Source organism: Oncorhynchus clarkii, chromosome 33 (genome assembly GCF_045791955.1).
Source record: "Oncorhynchus clarkii lewisi isolate Uvic-CL-2024 chromosome 33, UVic_Ocla_1.0, whole genome shotgun sequence".
Taxonomy (NCBI): Eukaryota; Metazoa; Chordata; class Actinopteri; order Salmoniformes; family Salmonidae; genus Oncorhynchus; species Oncorhynchus clarkii.
Genome location: NC_092179.1, coordinates 32,830,030 through 32,854,122, shown reverse-complemented (window position 1 = coordinate 32,854,122; position 24,093 = coordinate 32,830,030). Strand labels below are relative to the sequence as shown.

Here is a 24,093-nt window from a genome sequence, read left to right as displayed (position 1 = left end):
TCAGCCTCTCTATCAGGGACAACTGGCGTCCTTTGACATGTTGTATTACGGTATCAATGTCCCTCATGCCTAATTCACACTATAGGGCCAAACCAAACCAAGCTGAGGCATAGGATGTCTAAACAACACTGCTACATTAGGAACACCTGCTCTCTCCATGACGTAGACTGACCAGGTGAATCCAGGTGAAATCTATGCTCCCTTATTGATGTCAATCAGTGTAGCTGAATGGGAGGAGACCGGTTAAAAAAGGACTTTTAAGCCTTGAGACAACTGGATTGTGTGTGTGTGCCATTCAGAGGGTGAATGGTCAAGACAAATTATGTGAGTGTCTTTGAACGGGGTATGGTAGTAGGTACCAGGCGCACCGGTTTGTGTCAAGAACTGCAACGCTGCTGGGTTTTCCTCGCTCAACAGTTTCCCGTGTGTGTCGAGAATGGTTCACCACCCAAAGGTCATCCAGCCAACTTCACACAACTGTAGGAAGCGTTGGAGTCAACATTTAACCTTAATATAACTAGGGAAGTCAGTTAAGAACAAATTCTCATTTACAATGATGGCCTATCAAAAGGCCTCCTGCAGGGACGGAGGCTGGGATTACAAATACTAATGTAGGACAGAACACACATCATGACAAGAGAGACCACAACACTACATAAAGAGAGACCTAAGACAACAACATAGCATGGCAGCAACACATGACAACATAGCATGGTAGCAACACATGACAACATAGCATGGTAGCAACACATGACAACATAGCATGGTAGCAACACATGACAACATAGCATGGCAGCAACACATGACAACATAGCATGGTAGCAACACATGACAACATAGCATGGTAGCAACACATGACAACATAGCATGGTAGCAACACATGACAACATAGCATGGTAGCAACACATGACAACATAGCATGGTAGCAACACATGACAACATAGCATGGTAGCAACACATGACAACAACATGGCAGCAACACATGACAACATAGCATGGTAGCAACACATGACAACATAGCATGGTAGCAACACATGCCAACATAGCATGGTAGCAACACATGACAACATAGCATGGTAGCAACACATGACAACATAGCATGGTAGCAACACATGACAAAAACATGGCAGCAACACATGACAACAACATGGTAGCAACACATGACAACAACATGGCAGCAACACATAACAACAACATGGTAGCAATACAACATGACAACAACATGGCAGCAACACATGACAACAACATGGCAGCAACACATGACAACATAGCATGGTAGCAACACATGACAACAACATGGTAGCAATACAACATGACAACAACATGGCAGCAACACATGACAACAACATGGTAGCAACACATGACAACAACATGGCAGCAACACATGACAACAACATGGTAGCAATACAGCATGACAACAACATGGTAGCAACACATGACAACATAGCATGGCAGCAACACATGACAACAACATGGCAGCAACACCACATGACAACAACACGGTAGCATCACAACATGACAACAACATGGTAGCAACACCACATGACAACAACACGGTAGCAACACAACATGACAACAACATGGTAGCAACACCACATGACAACAACTTGGTAGCAACACAACATGACAACAACATGGTAGCAACACAACATGACAGCAACAGGGTAGCAACACAACATGGTAGAAGAACAACATGGTAGCAGCACAAAACATGGTTCAAACATGATTGGACACAGACAACAGCACAAAGGGCAAGAAGGTAGAGACGACAATACATCACACTAAACAGCCACAACGGTCAGTAAGAGTGTTCATGATTTAGTCTTTGAATGAAGAGATTGAGGTAAAACGGACCAGTTTAGAGTGTTCATGATTGAATCTTTGAATGAAGAGATTGAGGTAAAACGGACCAGTTTAGAGTGTTTGTTGCAGCTCGTTCCAGTCGCTGGCTGCAGTGAACTGAAAAGATGAGCGACCCAGGGATGTGTGTGCTTTGGGGACCTTTAACAGAATGTGACTGGCAGAACGGGTGTTGTGTGTGGAGGATGAGGGCTGCTGTAGAGATCTCAGATAAGGGGGAGTGAGGTCTAACAGGGTTTTATAAATAAGCATCAACCAGTGGGTCTTGCGACGGGTATACAGAGATGACCAGTTTACAGAGGAGTATAGAGTGCAGTGATGTGTCCTATAAGGAAGAATTGGTGCCAAATCTGATGGCTGAATGGTAAAGAACATATAGTCGCTAGAGAATACCCCAACCTAAACCAAGTCTAGATTTAACCTTAGCCTGCTGGGGGAGGCTAGTAACAGTGACTAAGGTTCAGGGCAGGGTACTGGGGGGAGGCTAGTAACAGTGACTATAGTTCAGGGCAGGGTACTGGGGGAGGCTAGTAACAGTGACTAAGGTTCAGGGCAGGGTACTGGGGGAGGCTAGTAACAGTGACTAAGGTTCAGGGCAGGGTACTGGGGGAGGCTAGTAACAGTGACTAAGGTTCAGGGCAGGGTACTGGGGGAGGCTAGTAACAGTGACTAAGGTTCAGGGCAGGGTACTGGGGGAGGCTAGTAACAGTGACTAAGGTTCAGGGCAGGGTACTGGGGGGAGGCTAATAACAGTGACTATAGTTCAGGGCAGGGTACTGGGGGGAGGCTAGTAACAGTGACTAAGGTTCAGGGCAGAGTACTGGGGGAGGCTAGTAACAGTGACTAAGGTTCAGAGCAAGGTACTGGGGGAGGCTAGTAACGGTGACTAAGGTTCAGGGCAGGGTACTGGGGGAGGCTAGTAACAGTGACTAAGGTTCAGGGCAGGGTACTGGGGGGAGGCTAGTAACTGTGACTAAGGTTCAGGGCAGGGTACTGGGCGGAGGCTAGTAACAGTGACTAAGGTTCATGGCAGGGTACTGGGGGGAGGCTAGTAACAGTGACTATAGTTCTGGGCAGGGTACTGGGGGGAGGCTAGTAACAGTGACTAAGGTTCAGGGCAGGGTACTGGGGGAGGCTAGTAACAGTGACTAAGGTTCAGAGCAGGGTACTGGGGGAGGCTAGTAACAGTGACTAAGGTTCAGGGCAGGGTACTGGGGGAGGCTAGTAACAGTGACTATAGTTCAGGGCAGGGTACTGGGGGAGGCTAGTAACAGTGACTATAGTTCAGGGCAGGGTACTGGGGGGAGGCTAGTAACAGTGACTAAGGTTCAGGGCAGGGTACTGGGGGAGGCTAGTAACAGTGACTAAGGTTCAGGGCAGGGTAGGGTACTGGGGGAGGCTAGTAACAGTGACTATAGTTCAGGGCAGGGTACTGGGGGGAGGCTAGTAACAGTGACTAAGGTTCAGAGCAGGGTACTGGGGGAGGCTAGTAACTGTGACTAAGGTTCAGGGCAGGGTACTGGGGGAGGCTAGTAACAGTGACTAAGGTTCAGGGCAGGGTACTGGGGGAGGCTAGTAACTGTGACTAAGGTTCAGGGCAGGGTACTGGGGGAGGCTAGTAACAGTGACTAAGGTTCAGGGCAGGGTAGGGTACTGGGGGGAGGCTAGTAACAGTGACTATAGTTCAGGGCAGAGTACTGGGGGGAGGCTAGTAACAGTGACTAAGGTTCAGGGCAGGGTACTGGGGGGAGGCCGGCTAGTGGTGACTATTTAACAGTCTGATGGCCTGGAGACAGAACTGTTTTTCAGTCTCTCTGTTCGAGCTTTGATGCACCTCACTGTCTTTTCCTCATAGATGGTAGTGGGGTGAACAGGCCGTGGCTCGTGTGGCTGGACCCAATAAAAGGGATCCAGATGTTGTTATCCTTCTCTCAGAGTTTAATGTCATGCAAATTGAGTTAAAGAAGCTTCCGCGGCGTTCTGTGCTTTTTGAAACAAAGTGTTTAAGGAGTTAAAATAAGCTTCCATCTTTTGACTTAACATCTCATAAATATTGAATCAAAACCCAAGCAGAGGAGAGCCAGTGAAAAACATGTCTCCGAGACCTCCATGGTCTACGGCATCATTACAAACACCTCTCCTCCTCGCCAGGGGAGACTAGCTAACAGTTGAACACTGCAAAGAGCGGCGGAAGTTGCTGCAGTCTTAACAACAACAAACAAAAAAACATTCCCCTCAAATCATTTAGAGCTGCAAGGCAGTTTCTCCACAGTCAAACACACATCTCACTTCCTGTGGAAGCCCCAGTGTTCGATCTCAGACTGGGTTGGAGGGTTGCATTCACATTACATCACATAAAGAACGATAACAGCTGGTTAACATGAAGATGATAATATCTACCAGACAGCCTAGTTTAGATGAAAATTATGATGAAGATGAAGACGATGAAGATGACAATGCTAATAAAAATGGTGAAGATGATTATAATGGTGGTTATCATGGTGATGAAAATGATGCTGAAGATGATGATGAAGAGGATGATGAAGATGATGGTGAGGATGAAGATGATGATGGTAATGATTATGAGGAGGATGATGATGCTGATGATGGTGATGATGATGATGAAGAGGATAATGATGGTGATGATGATGATGATGGTGATGATGATGATGAAGAGGATAATGATGGTGATGATGATGAAGATGATGGGGATGATGGTGATGATGGTGATGATGATGGACGGTGATGATGATGAACAGTAGATATATTCAACCCCCTCCTGGATCAAGATCCCTGTTGTTTAAATATTTTTGTGCATCAATAATTTGTGTACTATTTTTTTTATTGTGTTTATTTTTTTTTATAGTGCCCCTTGTGTGCACTTCCGGTAATACCTTATATACCAACTCTCTGTAGTTCACCCCTTCTAGTGCTCTCTCTGGGTCCCTCCCTGTAGTTCACCCCTTCTAGTGCTCTCTCTGGGTCCCTCCCTGTAGTTCACCCCTTCTAGTGCTCTCTCTGGGTCCCTCCCTGTAGTTCACCCCTTCTAGTGCTCTCTCTGGGTCCCTCCCTGTAGTTCACCCCTTCTAGTGCTCTCTCTGGGTCCCTCCCTGTAGTTCACCCCTTCTAGTGCTCTCTCTGGGTCCCTCCCTGTAGTTCACCCCTTCTAGTGCTCTCTCTGGGTCCCTCCCTGTAGTTCACCCCTTCTAGTGCTCTCTCTGGGTCCCTCCCTGTAGTTCACCCCTTGTAGTGCTCTCTCTGGGTCCCTCCCTGTAGTTCACAACTTCTAGTGCTCTCTCTGGGTCCCTCCCTGTAGTTCACATCAGTCCTTCTAGTGCTCTCTCTGGGTCCCCCCCCCCCCTGTAGTTCACGTCAGTCCTTCTAGCGCTCTCTCTGGGTCCCTCCCTGTAGAGTTGTCCTTCAGAAACCTGTCACCTCCGTCATCTCGCTCTGTGCAGGAAGTGTTTAAATATAGACGCTGCTTCTCGTAAAACAGCAATGTAAATAAAGCAAAGTGCTTTTCTCAGAACCAGGTTCGGGACACTGACTGATTAAGGGTTTGAGTCAGAGCCTCTCAGGGCCAAGAGGTGTAGCCCTGTCATCATCACTCCTGCTCTGAAAGTAGGGATCAATAACTAGACAGAGGAGTGGGACGTTAATTAATTAATATATATATGAGAGAGAGAGAGAGAGAGAGAGAGAGAGAGAGAGAGAGAGAGAGAGAGAGAGAGAGAGAGAGAGAGAGAGAGACAGGAAGAGACAGACAGACAGACAGACAGACAGACAGACAGACAGACAGACAGACAGACAGACAGACAGACAGACAGAGAAAGATGCACTTCCTAACCTCCTGCCCAATATATGACCATAGTAGAGACACATATTTCCTTCAGATTACACAGGAGGACATTCGGCGCCGACAGAGATGGCAGCCTCGCTTCGCGTTCCTAGGAAACTTTGCATTATTTTGTTTTTTTTATGTGTTATTTCTTACATTGGTACCCCAGAAAATCTTAGGTTTTATTACATACAGTCGGGAGAAACTATTGGATATAAGAGCAACGTCAACTCACCAACATTACGACCAGGAATACGACTTTCCCGAAGCGGATCCTCTGTTTGGTCCACCACCCAGGACAATGGATCGGATCCCAGCCGTCAACCCAAAACAACGGCGCCACAGAAGGGGCAGATGGAGCGGTCTTCTGGTCAGGCTCCGTAGACGGGCACATCGCGCACCGCTCCCGAGCATACTACTCACCAATGTCCAGTCTCTTGACAACAAGGTAGACGAAATCTGAGCAAAGGTTGCCTTCCAGAGAGACATCAGAGACTGTAACGTTCTTTGTTTCACGGAAACGTGGCTCACTCAAGACACGCTATCGGAGTCGGTACAGCCAGCTGGTTTCTTTACGCATCGCGCCGACAGAAACAAGCATCTCTCTGGTAAGAAGATGGGCGGGGTGTATGCCTTAACGAGACGTGGTGTGATCATAACAACATACAGGAACTCAAGTCCTTTTGTTCACCTGACCTAGAATTCCTTATAATCAAATGCCGACCGCATTATCTACCAAGAGAATTCTCTTTGATCATAATCACAGTTGTGAACATCCCCCCCCAAGCAGCCACATCGACGGCCCTGAGCGAACTTCATTTGACTCTATGTAAACTGGAAACCACATATTCTGAGGCTGCATTTATTGTAGCTGGGGATTTTAACAAGGCTAATCTGAAAACAAGGCTCCCTAAATTGCATCAGCATATCGATTGCGCGACCCGGGCTGGCAAAACCCTGGATCATTGTTATTCTAACTTCCGCAATGCATATAAGGCCCTCCCCCACCCTCTTTTCGGAGAAGCTGACCACGACTCCATTTTGTTGCTCCCAGCCTACAGACAGAAACTAAAACAGGAAGCACCCGTGCTCAGGTCTGTTCAATGCTGGTCCGACCAATCGGATTCCACGCTTCAAGATTGCTTCGATCACGTGGACTGGGATATGTTCCGAATAGCGTCGAACAACATTGATGAATACGCTGATTCGGTGAGCGAGTTTATTAGCAAGTGCATCGGCAATGTCGTACCCACAGCGTCTATTAAAACATTCCCCAACCAGAAACCGTGGATTAATGGCAGCATTCGCGCAAAACTGACACGTCCCACTACCAAAACCTGCAGACTCTCCTTCACTGCAGCCGAGGTGAGTAAAACATTTAAACATGTTAACCCTCGCAAGGCTGCAGGCCCAGACGGCATCCTCAGCCGCATCCTCAGAGCATGCGCAGACCAGCTGGCCGGTGTGTTTACGGACATATTCAATCAATCCTTATCCGTCTGCTGTTCCCACACGCTTCAAGAGGGCCACCATTGTTCCTGTTCCCAAGAAAGCTAAGGTAACTGAGCTAAATGATACCGCCCCGTAGAACTCACTTCAGTCATCATGAAGTGCTTTGAGAGACTAGTCAAGGACCATATCACCTCCACCCTACCTGACACCCTAGACCCACTCCAATTTGCTTACCGCCCCAAGAGGTCCACAAGGGACGCCATCGCAATCACACTGCCCTAACCGATCTGGACACAAGGAATACCTATGTAAGAAGGCTGTTCATCGACTACAGCTCAGCATTTAACACCATAGTACCCTCCAAACTCGTCATTAAGCTTGAGACCCTAGGTCTCGACCCCGCCCTGTGCAACTAGGTCCTGGACTTCCTGACAGGCCGCCGCCAGGTGGTGAGGGTAGGTAACAACATCTCCACCCCGCTGATCCTCAACACTAGGGCCCCACAAGGGTGCGTTCTCAGCCCTCTCCTGTACTCCCTGTTCACTCATAACTGCGTGGTCATGCACGCCTCCAACTCAATCATCAAGTTTGCAAACGACAGTGGTAGGCTTGATTACCAATAACGATGAGACAGCCTACAGGGAGGAAGTGTCAGGAAAATAACCTCACACTCAAGGTCAACAAAACATAGGAGATGGTCGTGGACTACAGGAAACAGCAGAGGGAGCAGCCCTCTATCCACATCGAGGGACAGTAGTGGAGAGGGTAGTAAGTTTTAAGTTCCTCGGTGTACACATCACGGACAAACTGAAATGGTCCCACACACAGACAGCGTGGTGAAGAAGGCACAACAGCGCCTCTTCAACATCAGGAGGCTGAAGAAATTTGGCTCGTCACCAAAAACACTAACAAACTTTTACAGATGCACAATTGAGAGCATCCTGTCGGGCTGTATCACCACCTGGTACGGCAACTGCTCCGCCCACAACCGTAAGGCTCTCCAGAGGGTAGTGAGGTCTGCACAACGCATCACCGGGGGCAAACTACCTGCCCTCCAGGACACCTACACCACCCGATGTCACAGGAAGGCCAAAAAGATTATCAAGGACAACGACCACCCGAGCCGCTGCCTGTTCACCCCGCTATCATCCAGAAGGCGAGGTCAGTACAGGTGCATCAAAGCTGGGACCAAGAGACTGAAAAACAGCTTCTATCTCAAGGCCATCAGACTGTTAAACAGCCACCACTAACATTGAGTGGCTGCTGTCAACACACTGACTCAACTCCAGCCACTTTAATCATTAAAAATGGATGTAATAAATGTATCACTAGTCACTTTAAACAATGCCACTTGATATAATGTTTACATACCCTACATTACTCATCTTATATGTATATACTGTACTCTATACCATCTACTGAATCTTGCCTATGCCGTTCCGCCATCACTCATTCATATATATTTATGGACATTCTGTGAGTGTAATGTTTACTGTTCATTTTTATTGTTTATTTCAGTTTTGTATATTATCTACTTAACTTGCTTTGGTAATGTTGACATATGTTTCCCATGCCAATAAAACCCCTTGAATTGTGAGTGAGTGAGTAAGAGAGCGAGAGAGCGAGAGTGTGAGTGAGTGAGTGAGTGAGTGAGTGAGTGAGTGAGGTGTGTGTGTGTGTGAAGCCACACCAGTCAGTGTCTGGGGATCCCTAGCCAATAGCCTGTCATGTGTTATTAATGAGAGCGAGAGGACGAAAGGCAGCCAATGTCAGCGGTCTGTCAGGGTCATGCACAACCTTTGGCTCTCTGACAGTAGCCTTGGACAGACTGCATTCAGGACGCTGTCTGAAGGGCGTTCTCATGTGGCAGTTGAAAGGGCAGAGCATAGAGGTGGAATATGCAGTAGTGTGGCCGTGCTACACACACTCAGAGGCAGACTCACACCTGTAGATTCCTTCAGTCTCTCTCTCTCTCTCTCCATTCACTCACTCACTCACTCACTCACTCACTCACTCACTCACTCACTCACTCACTCACTCACACTGTGACTGGATATAATGACTAAAGTAATAGGAAGCTATCAACATCCAGACACTTAGCTAATGTCCTCTCTCAGTCAGACAACAACCAGACACTTAGCTAATGTCCTCTCTCAGTCAGACAACATCCATACACTTAGCTAATGTCCTCTCTCAGTCAGACAACATCCATACACTTAGCTAATGTCCTCTCTGTCAGACAACAACCAGACACTTAGCTAATGTCCTCTCTCAGTCAGACAACAACCAGACACTTAGCTAATGTCCTCTCACAGTCAGACAACAACCAGACACTTAGCTAATGTCCTCTCTGTCAGACAACAACCAGACACTTAGCTAATGTCCTCTCTGTCAGACAACAACCAGACACTTAGCTAATGTCCTCTCTGTCAGACAACAACCAGACACTTAGCTAATGTCCTCTCTCAGTCAGACAACAACCAGACACTTAGCTAATGTCCTCTCTCAGTCAGACAACATCCATACACTTAGCTAATGTCCTCTCTCAGTCAGATAACAACCAGACACTTAGCTAATGTCCTCTCTGTCAGACAACAACCAGACACTTAGCTAATGTCCTCTCTCAGTCAGACAACAACCAGACACTTAGCTAATGTCCTCTCTCAGTCAGACAACATCCATACACTTAGCTAATGTCCTCTCTGTCAGACAACAAACAGACACTTAGCTAATGTCCTCTCTCAGTCAGACAACATCCATACACTTAGCTAATGTCCTCTCTCAGGCAGACAACATCCATACACTTAGCTAATGTCCTCTCTCAGTCAGACAACAACCAGACACTTAGCTAATGTCCTCTCTCAGTCAGACAACATCCATACACTTAGCTAATGTCCTCTCTCAGTCAGACAACATCCATACACTTAGCTAATGTCCTCTCTGTCAGACAACAACCAGACACTTAGCTAATGTCCTCTCTCAGTCAGACAACATCCATACACTTAGCTAATGTCCTCTCAGTCAGACAACATCCATACACTTAGCTAATGTCCTCTCTCAGTCAGACAACATCCATACACTTAGCTAATGTCCTCTCTCAGTCAGACAACATCCATACACTTAGCTAATGTCCTCTCTGTCAGACAACAGCCATACACTTAGCTAATGTCCTCTCTCAGTCAGACAACATCCATACACTTAGCTAATGTCCTCTCTCAGTCAGACAACATCCATACACTTAGCTAATGTCCTCTCTGTCAGACAACAACCAGACACTTAGCTAATGTCCTCTCTCAGTCAGACAACAACCAGACACTTAGCTAATGTCCTCTCACAGTCAGACAACAACCAGACACTTAGCTAATGTCCTCTCTGTCAGACAACAACCAGACACTTAGCTAATGTCCTCTCTGTCAGACAACAACCAGACACTTAGCTAATGTCCTCTCTGTCAGACAACAACCAGACACTTAGCTAATGTCCTCTCTCAGTCAGACAACAACCAGACACTTAGCTAATGTCCTCTCTCAGTCAGACAACATCCATACACTTAGCTAATGTCCTCTCTCAGTCAGATAACAACCAGACACTTAGCTAATGTCCTCTCTGTCAGACAACAACCAGACACTTAGCTAATGTCCTCTCTCAGTCAGACAACAACCAGACACTTAGCTAATGTCCTCTCTCAGTCAGACAACATCCATACACTTAGCTAATGTCCTCTCTGTCAGACAACAAACAGACACTTAGCTAATGTCCTCTCTCAGTCAGACAACATCCATACACTTAGCTAATGTCCTCTCTCAGGCAGACAACATCCATACACTTAGCTAATGTCCTCTCTCAGTCAGACAACAACCAGACACTTAGCTAATGTCCTCTCTCAGTCAGACAACATCCATACACTTAGCTAATGTCCTCTCTCAGTCAGACAACATCCATACACTTAGCTAATGTCCTCTCTGTCAGACAACAACCAGACACTTAGCTAATGTCCTCTCTCAGTCAGACAACATCCATACACTTAGCTAATGTCCTCTCAGTCAGACAACATCCATACACTTAGCTAATGTCCTCTCTCAGTCAGACAACATCCATACACTTAGCTAATGTCCTCTCTCAGTCAGACAACATCCATACACTTAGCTAATGTCCTCTCTGTCAGACAACAGCCATACACTTAGCTAATGTCCTCTCTCAGTCAGACAACATCCATACACTTAGCTAATGTCCTCTCTGTCAGACAACAACCAGACACTTAGCTAATGTCCTCTCTCAGTCAGACAACATCCATACACTTAGCTAATGTCCTCTCTGTCAGACAACAACCAGACACTTAGCTAATGTCCTCTCTCAGTCAGACAACATCCATACACTTAGCTAATGTCCTCTCTCAGTCAGACAACATCCATACACTTAGCTAATGTCCTCTCTCAGTCAGACAACATCCATACACTTAGCTAATGTCCTCTCTCAGTCAGACAACATCCATACACTTAGCTAATGTCCTCTCTGTCAGACAACATCCATACACTTAGCTAATGTCCTCTCTCAGTCAGACAACATCCATACACTTAGCTAATGTCCTCTCTGTCAGACAACAACCAGACACTTAGCTAATGTCCTCTCTCAGTCAGACAACATCCATACACTTAGCTAATGTCCTCTCTCAGTCAGACAACATCCATACACTTAGCTAATGTCCTCTCTCAGTCAGACAACATCCATACACTTAGCTAATGTCCTCTCTGTCAGACAACATCCATACACTTAGCTAATGTCCTCTCTCAGTCAGACAACATCCATACACTTAGCTAATGTCCTCTCTGTCAGACAACATCCATACACTTAGCTAATGTCCTCTCTGTCAGACAACATCCATACACTTAGCTAATGTCCTCTCTCAGTCAGACAACATCCATACACTTAGCTAATGTCCTCTCTGTCAGACAACATCCATACACTTAGCTAATGTCCTCTCTGTCAGACAACAACCAGACACTTAGCTAATGTCCTCTCTCAGTCAGACAACATCCAGACACTTAGCTAATGTCCTCTCTGTCAGACAACATCCATACACTTAGCTAATGTCCTCTCTGTCAGACAACAACCGTACACTTAGCTAATGTCCTCTCTGTCAGACAACAACCAGACACTTAGCTAATGTCCTCTCTCAGTCAGACAACATCCATACACTTAGCTAATGTCCTCTCTGTCAGACAACAACCAGACACTTAGCTAATGTCCTCTCTCAGTCAGACAACATCCATACACTTAGCTAATGTCCTCTCTGTCAGACAACAACCATACACTTAGCTAATGTCCTCTCTGTCAGACAACAACCAGACACTTAGCTAATGTCCTCTCTCAGTCAGACAACAACCAGACACTTAGCTAATGTCCTCTCTGTCAGACAACAACCAGACACTTAGCTAATGTCCTCTCAGTCAGATAACAACCAGACACTTAGCTAATGTCCTCTCTGTCAGACAACAACCATACACTTAGCTAATGTCCTCTCTGTCAGACAACAACCAAACACTTAGCTAATGTCCTCTCTGTCAGACAACAACCAAACACTTAGCTAATGTCCTCTCTGTCAGACAACAACCATACACTTAGCTAATGTCCTCTCTGTCAGACAACAACCAAACACTTAGCTAATGTCCTCTCTGTCAGATAACAACCAGACACTTAGCTAATGTCATCTCTGTCAGACAACAACCAGACACTTAGCTAATGTCCTCTCTGTCAGACAACAACCAAACACTTAGCTAATGTCCTCTCTGTCAGACAACAACCAGACACTTAGCTAATGTCCTCTCTGTCAGACAACAACCAGACACTTAGCTAATGTCCTCTCTCAGTCAGATAACAACCAGACACTTAGCTAATGTCCTCTCTGTCAGACAACAACCAGACACTTAGCTAATGTCCTCTCTCAGTCAGACAACAACCAGACACTTAGCTAATGTCCTCTCTCAGTCAGACAACAAACAGACACTTAGCTAATGTCCTCTCAGTCAGACAACAACCAGACACTTAGCTAATGTCCTCTCAGTCAGACAACAACCAGACACTTAGCTAATGTCCTCTCTGTCAGACAACAACCATACACTTAGCTAATGTCCTCTCTCAGTCAGACAACATCCATACACTTAGCTAATGTCCTCTCTGTCAGACAACATCCATACACTTAGCTAATGTCCTCTCTCAGTCAGACAACATCCATACACTTAGCTAATGTCCTCTCTGTCAGACAACATCCATACACTTAGCTAATGTCCTCTCTGTCAGACAACATCCATACACTTAGCTAATGTCCTCTCTCAGTCAGACAACATCCATACACTTAGCTAATGTCCTCTCTGTCAGACAACATCCATACACTTAGCTAATGTCCTCTCTGTCAGACAACAACCAGACACTTAGCTAATGTCCTCTCTCAGTCAGACAACATCCAGACACTTAGCTAATGTCCTCTCTGTCAGACAACATCCATACACTTAGCTAATGTCCTCTCTGTCAGACAACAACCGTACACTTAGCTAATGTCCTCTCTGTCAGACAACAACCAGACACTTAGCTAATGTCCTCTCTCAGTCAGACAACATCCATACACTTAGCTAATGTCCTCTCTGTCAGACAACAACCAGACACTTAGCTAATGTCCTCTCTCAGTCAGACAACATCCATACACTTAGCTAATGTCCTCTCTGTCAGACAACAACCATACACTTAGCTAATGTCCTCTCTGTCAGACAACAACCAGACACTTAGCTAATGTCCTCTCTCAGTCAGACAACAACCAGACACTTAGCTAATGTCCTCTCTGTCAGACAACAACCAGACACTTAGCTAATGTCCTCTCAGTCAGATAACAACCAGACACTTAGCTAATGTCCTCTCTGTCAGACAACAACCATACACTTAGCTAATGTCCTCTCTGTCAGACAACAACCAAACACTTAGCTAATGTCCTCTCTGTCAGACAACAACCAAACACTTAGCTAATGTCCTCTCTGTCAGACAACAACCATACACTTAGCTAATGTCCTCTCTGTCAGACAACAACCAAACACTTAGCTAATGTCCTCTCTGTCAGATAACAACCAGACACTTAGCTAATGTCATCTCTGTCAGACAACAACCAGACACTTAGCTAATGTCCTCTCTGTCAGACAACAACCAAACACTTAGCTAATGTCCTCTCTGTCAGACAACAACCAGACACTTAGCTAATGTCCTCTCTGTCAGACAACAACCAGACACTTAGCTAATGTCCTCTCTCAGTCAGATAACAACCAGACACTTAGCTAATGTCCTCTCTGTCAGACAACAACCAGACACTTAGCTAATGTCCTCTCTCAGTCAGACAACAACCAGACACTTAGCTAATGTCCTCTCTCAGTCAGACAACAAACAGACACTTAGCTAATGTCCTCTCAGTCAGACAACAACCAGACACTTAGCTAATGTCCTCTCAGTCAGACAACAACCAGACACTTAGCTAATGTCCTCTCTGTCAGACAACAACCATACACTTAGCTAATGTCCTCTCTCAGTCAGACAACAACCAGACACTTAGCTAATGTCCTCTCTCAGTCAGACAACATCCATACACCTAGCTAATGTCCTCTCAGTCAGACAACAAACAGACACTTAGCTAATGTTCTCTCTCAGTCAGACAACAACCAGACACTTAGCTAATGTCCTCTCAGTCAGACAACAAACAGACACTTAGCTAATGAACTCTCTCGGTCAGACAACAAACAGACACTTAACTAATGTCCTCTCAGTCAGACAATAACCAGACACTTAGCTAATGTCCTCTCTCAGTCAGACAACAAACCGACACTTAGCTAATGTCCTCTCTCAGTCAGACAACAACCAGACACTTAGCTAATGTCCTCTCTCAGTCAGACAACAACCAGACACTTAGCTAATGTCCTCTCTCAGTCAGACAACATCCATACACTTAGCTAATGTCCTCTCTCAGTCAGACAACATCCATACACTTAGCTAATGTCCTCTCTGTCAGACAACATCCATACACTTACCTAATGTCCTCTCTCAGTCAGACAACATCCATACACTTAGCTAATGTCCTCTCTGTCAGACAACATCCATACACTTAGCTAATGTCCTCTCTGTCAGACAACATCCATACACTTAGCTAATGTCCTCTCTGTCAGACAACATCCATACACTTAGCTAATGTCCTCTCTGTCAGACAACATCCATACACTTAGCTAATGTCCTCTCTGTCAGACAACATCCATACACTTAGCTAATGTCCTCTCTCAGTCAGACAACATCCATACACTTAGCTAATGTCCTCTCTGTCAGACAACATCCATACACTTAGCTAATGTCCTCTCTGTCAGACAACAACCAAACACTTAGCTAATGTCCTCTCTGTCAGACAACAAACAGACACTTAGCTAATGTCCTCTCTCAGTCAGACAACATCCATACACTTAGCTAATGTCCTCTCAGTCAGACAACATCCATACACTTAGCTAATGTCCTCTCTCAGTCAGACAACATCCATACACTTAGCTAATGTCCTCTCTGTCAGACAACATCCATACACTTAGCTAATGTCCTCTCTGTCAGACAACAACCATACACTTAGCTAATGTCCTCTCTGTCAGACAACAACTAGACACTTAGCTAATGTCCTCTCTGTCAGACAACATCCATACACTTAGCTAATGTCCTCTCTGTCAGACAACAACCAGACACTTAGCTAATGTCCTCTCTCAGTCAGACAACATCCATACACTTAGCTAATGTCCTCTCTGTCAGACAACAACCATACACTTAGCTAATGTCCTCTCTGTCAGACAACAACCAGACACTTAGCTAATGTCCTCTCTCAGTCAGACAACAACCAGACACTTAGCTAATGTCCTCTCTGTCAGACAACAACCAGACACTTAGCTAATGTCCTCTCAGTCAGATAACAACCAGACACTTAGCTAATGTCCTCTCTGTCAGACAACAACCATACACCTAGCTAATGTCCTCTCTATCAGATAACAACCAGACACTTAGCTAATGTCCTCTCTCAGTCAGACAACAACCAGACACTTAGCTAATGTCCTCTCTGTCAGACAACAAACAGACACTTAGCTAATGTCCTCTCTGTCAGACAACAACCAAACACTTAGCTAATGTCCTCTCTGTCAGACAACAACCATACACTTAGCTAATGTCCTCTCTGTCAGACAACAACCAAACACTTAGCTAACAACCACACTTAGCATCTCTGTCAGACAACAACCAGACACTTAGCTAATGTCCTCTCTGTTAGCTAATGTCCTCTCTGTCAGATAACAACCAGACACTTAGCTAATGTCATCTCTGTCAGACAACAACCAGACACTTAGCTAATGTCCTCTCTGTCAGACAACAACCAAACACTTAGCTAATGTCCTCTCTGTCAGACAACAACCAGACACTTAGCTAATGTCCTCTCTGTCAGACAACAACCAGACACTTAGCTAATGTCCTCTCTCAGTCAGATAACAACCAGACACTTAGCTAATGTCCTCTCTGTCAGACAACAACCAGACACTTAGCTAATGTCCTCTCTCAGTCAGACAACAAACCGACACTTAGCTAATGTCCTCTCTCAGTCAGACAACAACCAGACACTTAGCTAATGTCCTCTCTCAGTCAGACAACAACCAGACACTTAGCTAATGTCCTCTCTCAGTCAGACAACATCCATACACTTAGCTAATGTCCTCTCAGTCAGACAACATCCATACACTTAGCTAATGAACTCTCTCGGTCAGACAACAAACAGACACTTAACTAATGTCCTCTCAGTCAGACAATAACCAGACACTTAGCTAATGTCCTCTCTCAGTCAGACAACAAACCGACACTTAGCTAATGTCCTCTCTCAGTCAGACAACAACCAGACACTTAGCTAATGTCCTCTCTCAGTCAGACAACAACCAGACACTTAGCTAATGTCCTCTCTCAGTCAGACAACATCCATACACTTAGCTAATGTCCTCTCTCAGTCAGACAACATCCATACACTTAGCTAATGTCCTCTCTGTCAGACAACATCCATACACTTACCTAATGTCCTCTCTCAGTCAGACAACATCCATACACTTAGCTAATGTCCTCTCTGTCAGACAACATCCATACACTTAGCTAATGTCCTCTCTGTCAGACAACATCCATACACTTAGCTAATGTCCTCTCTGTCAGACAACATCCATACACTTAGCTAATGTCCTCTAATGTCCTCTCTGTCAGACAACATCCATACACTTAGCTAATGTCCTCTCTGTCAGACAACATCCATACACTTAGCTAATGTCCTCTCTCAGTCAGACAGCATCCATACACTTAGCTAATGTCCTCTCTGTCAGACAACATCCATACACTTAGCTAATGTCCTCTCTGTCAGACAACAACCAAACACTTAGCTAATGTCCTCTCTGTCAGACAACAAACAGACACTTAGCTAATGTCCTCTCTCAGTCAGACAACATCCATACACTTAGCTAATGTCCTCTCAGTCAGACAACATCCATACACTTAGCTAATGTCCTCTCTCAGTCAGACAACATCCATACACTTAGCTAATGTCCTCTCTGTCAGACAACATCCATACACTTAGCTAATGTCCTCTCTGTCAGACAACAACCATACACTTAGCTAATGTCCTCTCTGTCAGACAACAACCAGACACTTAGCTAATGTCCTCTCTGTCAGACAACATCCATACACTTAGCTAATGTCCTCTCTGTCAGACAACAACCAGACACTTAGCTAATGTCCTCTCTCAGTCAGACAACATCCATACACTTAGCTAATGTCCTCTCTGTCAGACAACAACCATACACTTAGCTAATGTCCTCTCTGTCAGACAACAACCAGACACTTAGCTAATGTCCTCTCTCAGTCAGACAACAACCAGACACTTAGCTAATGTCCTCTCTGTCAGACAACAACCAGACACTTAGCTAATGTCCTCTCAGTCAGATAACAACCAGACACTTAGCTAATGTCCTCTCTGTCAGACAACAACCATACACCTAGCTAATGTCCTCTCTATCAGATAACAACCAGACACTTAGCTAATGTCCTCTCTCAGTCAGACAACAACCAGACACTTAGCTAATGTCCTCTCTGTCAGACAACAAACAGACACTTAGCTAATGTCCTCTCTGTCAGACAACAACCAAACACTTAGCTAATGTCCTCTCTGTCAGACAACAACCATACACTTAGCTAATGTCCTCTCTGTCAGACAACAACCAGACACTTAGCTAATGTCATCTCTGTCAGACAACAACCAGACACTTAGCTAATGTCCTCTCTGTCAGACAACAACCAAACACTTAGCTAATGTCCTCTCTGTCAGACAACAACCAGACACTTAGCTAATGTCCTCTCTGTCAGACAACAACCAGACACTTAGCTAATGTCATCTCTCAGTCAGATAACAACCAGACACTTAGCTAATGTCCTCTCTGTCAGACAACAACCAGACACTTAGCTAATGTCCTCTCTCAGTCAGACAACAACCAGACACTTAGCTAATGTCCTCTCTCAGTCAGACAACAAACAGACACTTAGCTAATGTCCTCTCAGTCAGACAACAACCAGACACTTAGCTAATGTCCTCTCAGTCAGACAACAACCAGACACTTAGCTAATGTCCTCTCTGTCAGACAACAACCATACACTTAGCTAATGTCCTCTCTCAGTCAGACAACAACCAGACACTTAGCTAATGTCCTCTCTCAGTCAGACAACATCCATACACCTAGCTAATGTCCTCTCAGTCAGACAACAAACAGACACTTAGCTAATGTTCTCTCTCAGTCAGACAACAACCAGACACTTAGCTAATGTCCTCTCAGTCAGACAACAAACAGACACTTAGCTAATGAACTCTCTCGGTCAGACAACAAACAGACACTTAACTAATGTCCTCTCAGTCAGACAACAACCAGACACTTAGCTAATGTCCTCTCTCAGTCAGACAACAAACCGACACTTAGCTAATGTCCTCTCTCAGTCAGACAACAACCAGACACTTAGCTAATGTCCTCTCTCAGTCAGACAACAACCAGACACTTAGCTAATGTCCTCTCAGTCAGACAACAACCAGACACTTAGCTAATGTCTTCTCTGTCAGACAACAACCAACCAGACACTTAGCTAATGTCCTCAGCCAGACAACAACCAAACAGACACTTAGCTAATGTCCTCTCAGTCAGACAACAAACAACCTGTAGATGCTAAGGGTTCAGCCCAACCATCTATTCTAGCCAAACAGTAGATGCTTAGGGTTCAGCCCAACCATCTATTCTAACCAAACAGTAGATGCTTAGGGTTCAGCTAAAAAAGTAGATGCTAAGGGTTCAGCCCAACCATCTATCCTAACCAAACAGTAGATGCTAAGGGTTCAGCCCAACCATCTATTCTAACCAAACAGTAGCTGCTAAGGGTTCAGCCCAACCATCTATCCTAACCAAACAGTAGATGCTAAGGGTTCAGCCCAACCATCTATTCTAACCAAACAGTAGCTGCTAAGGGTTCAGCCCAACCATCTATCCTAACCAAACAGTAGATGCTAAGGGTTCAGCCCAACCATCTATTCTAACCAAATAGTAGATGCTAAGGGTTCAGCCCAACCATCTATCTAACCAAAGACTGATTCTCTTTTCGAACTTGATAGTGATTCACTCTGGGTTGTCAGTTATGTGGTATCATTCTGTTTGATGGTGATGTTTAGACTCAGGATGACCCCCCCCCCCCCCCCCATATGAGTTGTCCTTCTCTAGCCCTGTCCTTACGGTCTCACTAGGCCAGCCAACAACCAAAACAAATACCTAAGGGTTCAGCCCAACCATCTATTCTAACCAAAGAATAAGGATATTTTTTTAGCTTCAGTTGATGGGGACTGAAAACATAGTGACACTGTATTTCATTCATATAGAGACATTGGGTCTCTCTCTCTGACCCTTATCTTTTGGTCATGTGGGTCTCTCTCTCTGACCCTTATCTTTTTGGTCATGTGGGTCTCTCTCTCTGACCCTGTATCGTTTTGGTCATGTGGGTCTCTCTCTCTGACCCTTATCTTTTGGTCATGTGGGTCTCTCTCTCTAACCCTTATATTTTGGTCATGTGGGTCTCTCTCTCTCTAACCCTTATCTTTTGGTCATGTGGGTCTCTCTCTCTGACCCTGTATCGTTTTGGTCATGTGGGTCTCTCTCTCTCTAACCCTTATCTTTTGGTCATGTGGGTATCTCTCTCTGACCCTGTATCTTTTTGGTCATGTGGGTCTCTCTCTCTCTCTAACCCTTATATTTTGGTCATGTGGGTCTCTCTCTCTAACCCTTATATTTTGGTCATGTGGGTCTCTCTCTCTAACCCTGTATCTTTTTGGTCATGTGGGTCTCTCTCTCTCTAACCCTTATATTTTGGTCATGTGGGTCTCTCTCTCTAACCCTGTATCTTTTTGGTCATGTGGGTCTCTCTCTCTAACCCTTATATTTTGGTCATGTGGGTCTCTCTCTCTGACCCTGTATCGTTTTGGTCATGTGGGTCTCTCTCTCTCTCTAACCCTTATATTTTGGTCATGTGGGTCTCTCTCTCTAACCCTGTATCTTTTTGGTCATGTGGGTCTCTCTCTCTAACCCTTATCTTTTGGTCATGTGGGTCTCTCTCTCTGACCCTTATCTTTTTGGTCATGTGGGTCTCTCTCTCTGACCCTGTATCGTTTTGGTCATGTGAGTCTCTCTCTCTAACCCTTATCTTTTGGTCATGTGGGTCTCTCTCTCTCTAACCCTTATCTTTTGGTCATGTGGGTCTCTCTCTCTCTCTAACCCTTATCTTTTGGTCATGTGGGTCTCTCTCTCTAACCCTGTATCTTTTTGGTCATGTGGGTCTCTCTCTCTAACCCTTATCTTTTGGTCATGTGGGTCTCTCTCTCTGACCCTGTATCGTTTTGGTCATGTGGGTCTCTCTCTCTAACCCTTATATTTTGGTCATGTGGGTCTCTCTCTCTAACCCTGTATCTTTTTGGTCATGTGGGTCTCTCTCTCTAACCCTGTATCTTTTTGGTCATGTGGGTCTCTCTCTCTCTAACCCTTATATTTTGGTCATGTGGGTCTCTCTCTCTAACCCTGTATCTTTTTGGTCATGTGGGTCTCTCTCTCTAACCCTGTATCTTTTTGGTCATGTGGGTCTCTCTCTCTGACCCTGTATCGTTTTGGTCATGTGGGTCTCTCTCTCTCTAACCCTTATCTTTTGGTCATGTGGGTCTCTCTCTCTCTAACCCTTATCTTTTTGGTCATGTGGGTCTCTCTCTCTGACCCTGTATCGTTTTGGTCATGTGAGTCTCTCTCTCTAACCCTTATCTTTTGGTCATGTGGGTCTCTCTCTCTCTAACCCTTATCTTTTGGTCATGTGGGTCTCTCTCTCTCTCTAACCCTTATCTTTTGGTCATGTGGGTCTCTCTCTCTAACCCTGTATCTTTTTGGTCATGTGGGTCTCTCTCTCTAACCCTTATCTTTTGGTCATGTGGGTCTCTCTCTCTGACCCTGTATCGTTTTGGTCATGTGGGTCTCTCTCTCTAACCCTTATCTTTTGGTCATGTGGGTCTCTCTCTCTAACCCTTATCTTTTTGGTCATGTGGGTCTCTCTCTCTGACCCTTATCTTTTGGTCATGTGGGTCTCTCTCTCTGACCCTTATCTTTTTGGTCATGTGGGTCTCTCTCTCTCTAACCCTTATCTTTTGGTCATGTGGGTCTCTCTCTCTCTGACCCTGTATCGTTTTGGTCATGTGGGTCTCTCTCTCTCTAACCCTTATCTTTTTGGTCATGTGGGTCTCTCTCTCTCTGACCCTGTATCGTTTTGGTCATGTGAGTCTCTCTCTCTAACCCTTATCTTTTGGTCATGTGGGTCTCTCTCTCTCTAACCCTTATCTTTTGGTCATGTGGGTCTCTCTCTCTCTCTAACCCTTATCTTTTGGTCATGTGGGTCTCTCTCTCTAACCCTGTATTGTTTTGGTCATGTGGGTCTCTCTCTCTAACCCTTATCTTTTGGTCATGTGGGTCTCTCTCTCTGACCCTGTATCGTTTTGGTCATGTGGGTCTCTCTCTCTAACCCTTATCTTTTGGTCATGTGGGTCTCTCTCTCTCTAACCCTGTATCTTTTGGTCATGTGGGTCTCTCTCTCTAACCCTTATCTTTTTGGTCATGTGGGTCTCTCTCTCTCTAAACCTTATCTTTTGGTCATGTGGGTCTCTCTCTCTCTGACCCTTATCTTTTGGTCATGTGGGTCTCTCTCTCTCTAACCCTTATCTTTTGGTCATGTGGGACTCTCTCTCTCTAAACCTTATCTTTTGGTCATGTGGGTCTCTCTCTCTAACCCTGTATCTTTTTGGTCATGTGGGTCTCTCTCTCTCTAAACCTTATCTTTTGGTCATGTGGGTCTCTCTCTCTCTGACCCTTATCTTTTGGTCATGTGGGTCTCTCTCTCTGACCCTGTATATTTTGGTCATGTGGGTCTCTCTCTCTCTAACCCTTATCTTTTGGTCATGTGGGTCTCTCTCTCTAACCCTTATATTTTGGTCATGTGGGTCTCTCTCTCTGACCCTTATCTTTTGGTCATGTGGGTCTCTCTCTCTCTGACCCTGTATCTTTTGGTCATGTGGGTCTCTCTCTCCGACCCTTATCTTTTGGTCATGTGGGTCTCTCTCTCTGACCCTGTATCTTTTGGTCATGTGGGTCTCTCTCTCTCTCGCCCTTATCTTTTGGTCATGTGGGTCTCTCTTTCTCTGACCCTTATCTTTTGGTCATGTGGTTCTCTCTCTCTAACCCTTATCTTTTTGGTCATGTGGGTCTCTCTCTCTAACCCTGTATCTTTGTCCCTGTCCCTCTCTCTCTTCAGTTGCGCTCTGCAATGTACAATGATTTCACAGGGAGATTGGTTTCTGCCTTATTGACTTCTGACCCTTTCTCTCTCCGTCTGTCTCCAGTTCTGCTGTGTCTCCTGTGTGTCCTGTCTTCCCTGGTGGATCTAACCACCGCCTGTCCTCCGACCTGCCTCTGCAACGCCACCGACGTAGACTGCAGCGGGCGCGGCCTGCTCTCCATGCCCGCCCTCACCCATCTCCCAGTCTCCGCCCGCACCCTCCTGCTGCCCAACAACCACCTCTCCTCCCTGGGTCCAGGGTCCTTCGCTAACCTCACCTCCCTGGAGCGACTGGATCTCTCCAACAACCACCTCTCCTCCCTGGGTCCAGGGTCCTTCGCTAACCTCACCTCCCTGGAGCGACTGGATCTCTCCAACAACTACCTGGATAATCTTCCCCCAGCGCTCTTCAAGGACCTGGGGAATCTATCAGATCTGACCCTCCACAACAACAGTCTTAGGGCCTTGGATAGGGATCTCTTCCAGGGGCTGGTGGGGCTGAGGAAGCTAGATGTCTCCCTCAACGGGCTGTCTGATATCCCCCTGGGTCTGCTGGATGAGCTGCAGGGGCTGACGTGGCTCTCCGTGGCCGGGAACAGGCTCCATGCCCTGGAGAGAGCAGCCTTCGAGCCCCTGGCTAACCTCCAGTCTCTTCAGCTAGGGGCTAACCCCTGGGAGTGTGACTGCAACCTGAGGGACTTCAAGCACTGGATGGAGTGGCTGCTGTACAGAGGTGAGCGGCAGAAGGGTTGGTTTTGGGTCAGGGTTTGGGAAGGACGGAGGGTTGGTTTTGGGTCAGGGTTTGGGAAGGACGGAGGGTTGGTTTTGGGTCAGGGTTTGGGAAGGATGGAGGGTGAGAGGGTGGATGGGTTGGTTTTGGGTCAGGGTTTGGGAAGGACGGAGGGTTGGTTTTGGGTCAGGGTTTGGGAAGGACGGAGGGTTGGTTTTGGGTCAGGGTTTGGGAAGGACGGAGGGTTGGT

The 24,093-nt window shown here is 45.9% G+C and overlaps 2 protein-coding genes across 2 annotated transcripts in view; one reads left to right on the top strand and one right to left on the bottom strand.

Annotated features, from left to right (window-relative positions):
• LOC139392577 (calcium channel, voltage-dependent, alpha 2/delta subunit 4a) overlaps positions 1-24,093 on the bottom strand; it is a 273,156-nt gene that overhangs the window by 120,876 nt on the left and 128,187 nt on the right. The gene's annotated exons all lie outside the window — the stretch shown is intronic.
• The window catches only part of LOC139392576 (leucine-rich repeats and transmembrane domains 2a), a 60,567-nt gene that overhangs the window by 31,541 nt on the left and 4,933 nt on the right, over positions 1-24,093 (top strand). Inside the window, exon 3 of the mRNA XM_071140644.1 lies at positions 23,178-23,846. Within this exon, the coding sequence (XP_070996745.1) occupies positions 23,178-23,846 (669 nt within the window). The remainder of the gene's footprint in view (positions 1-23,177; positions 23,847-24,093) is intronic.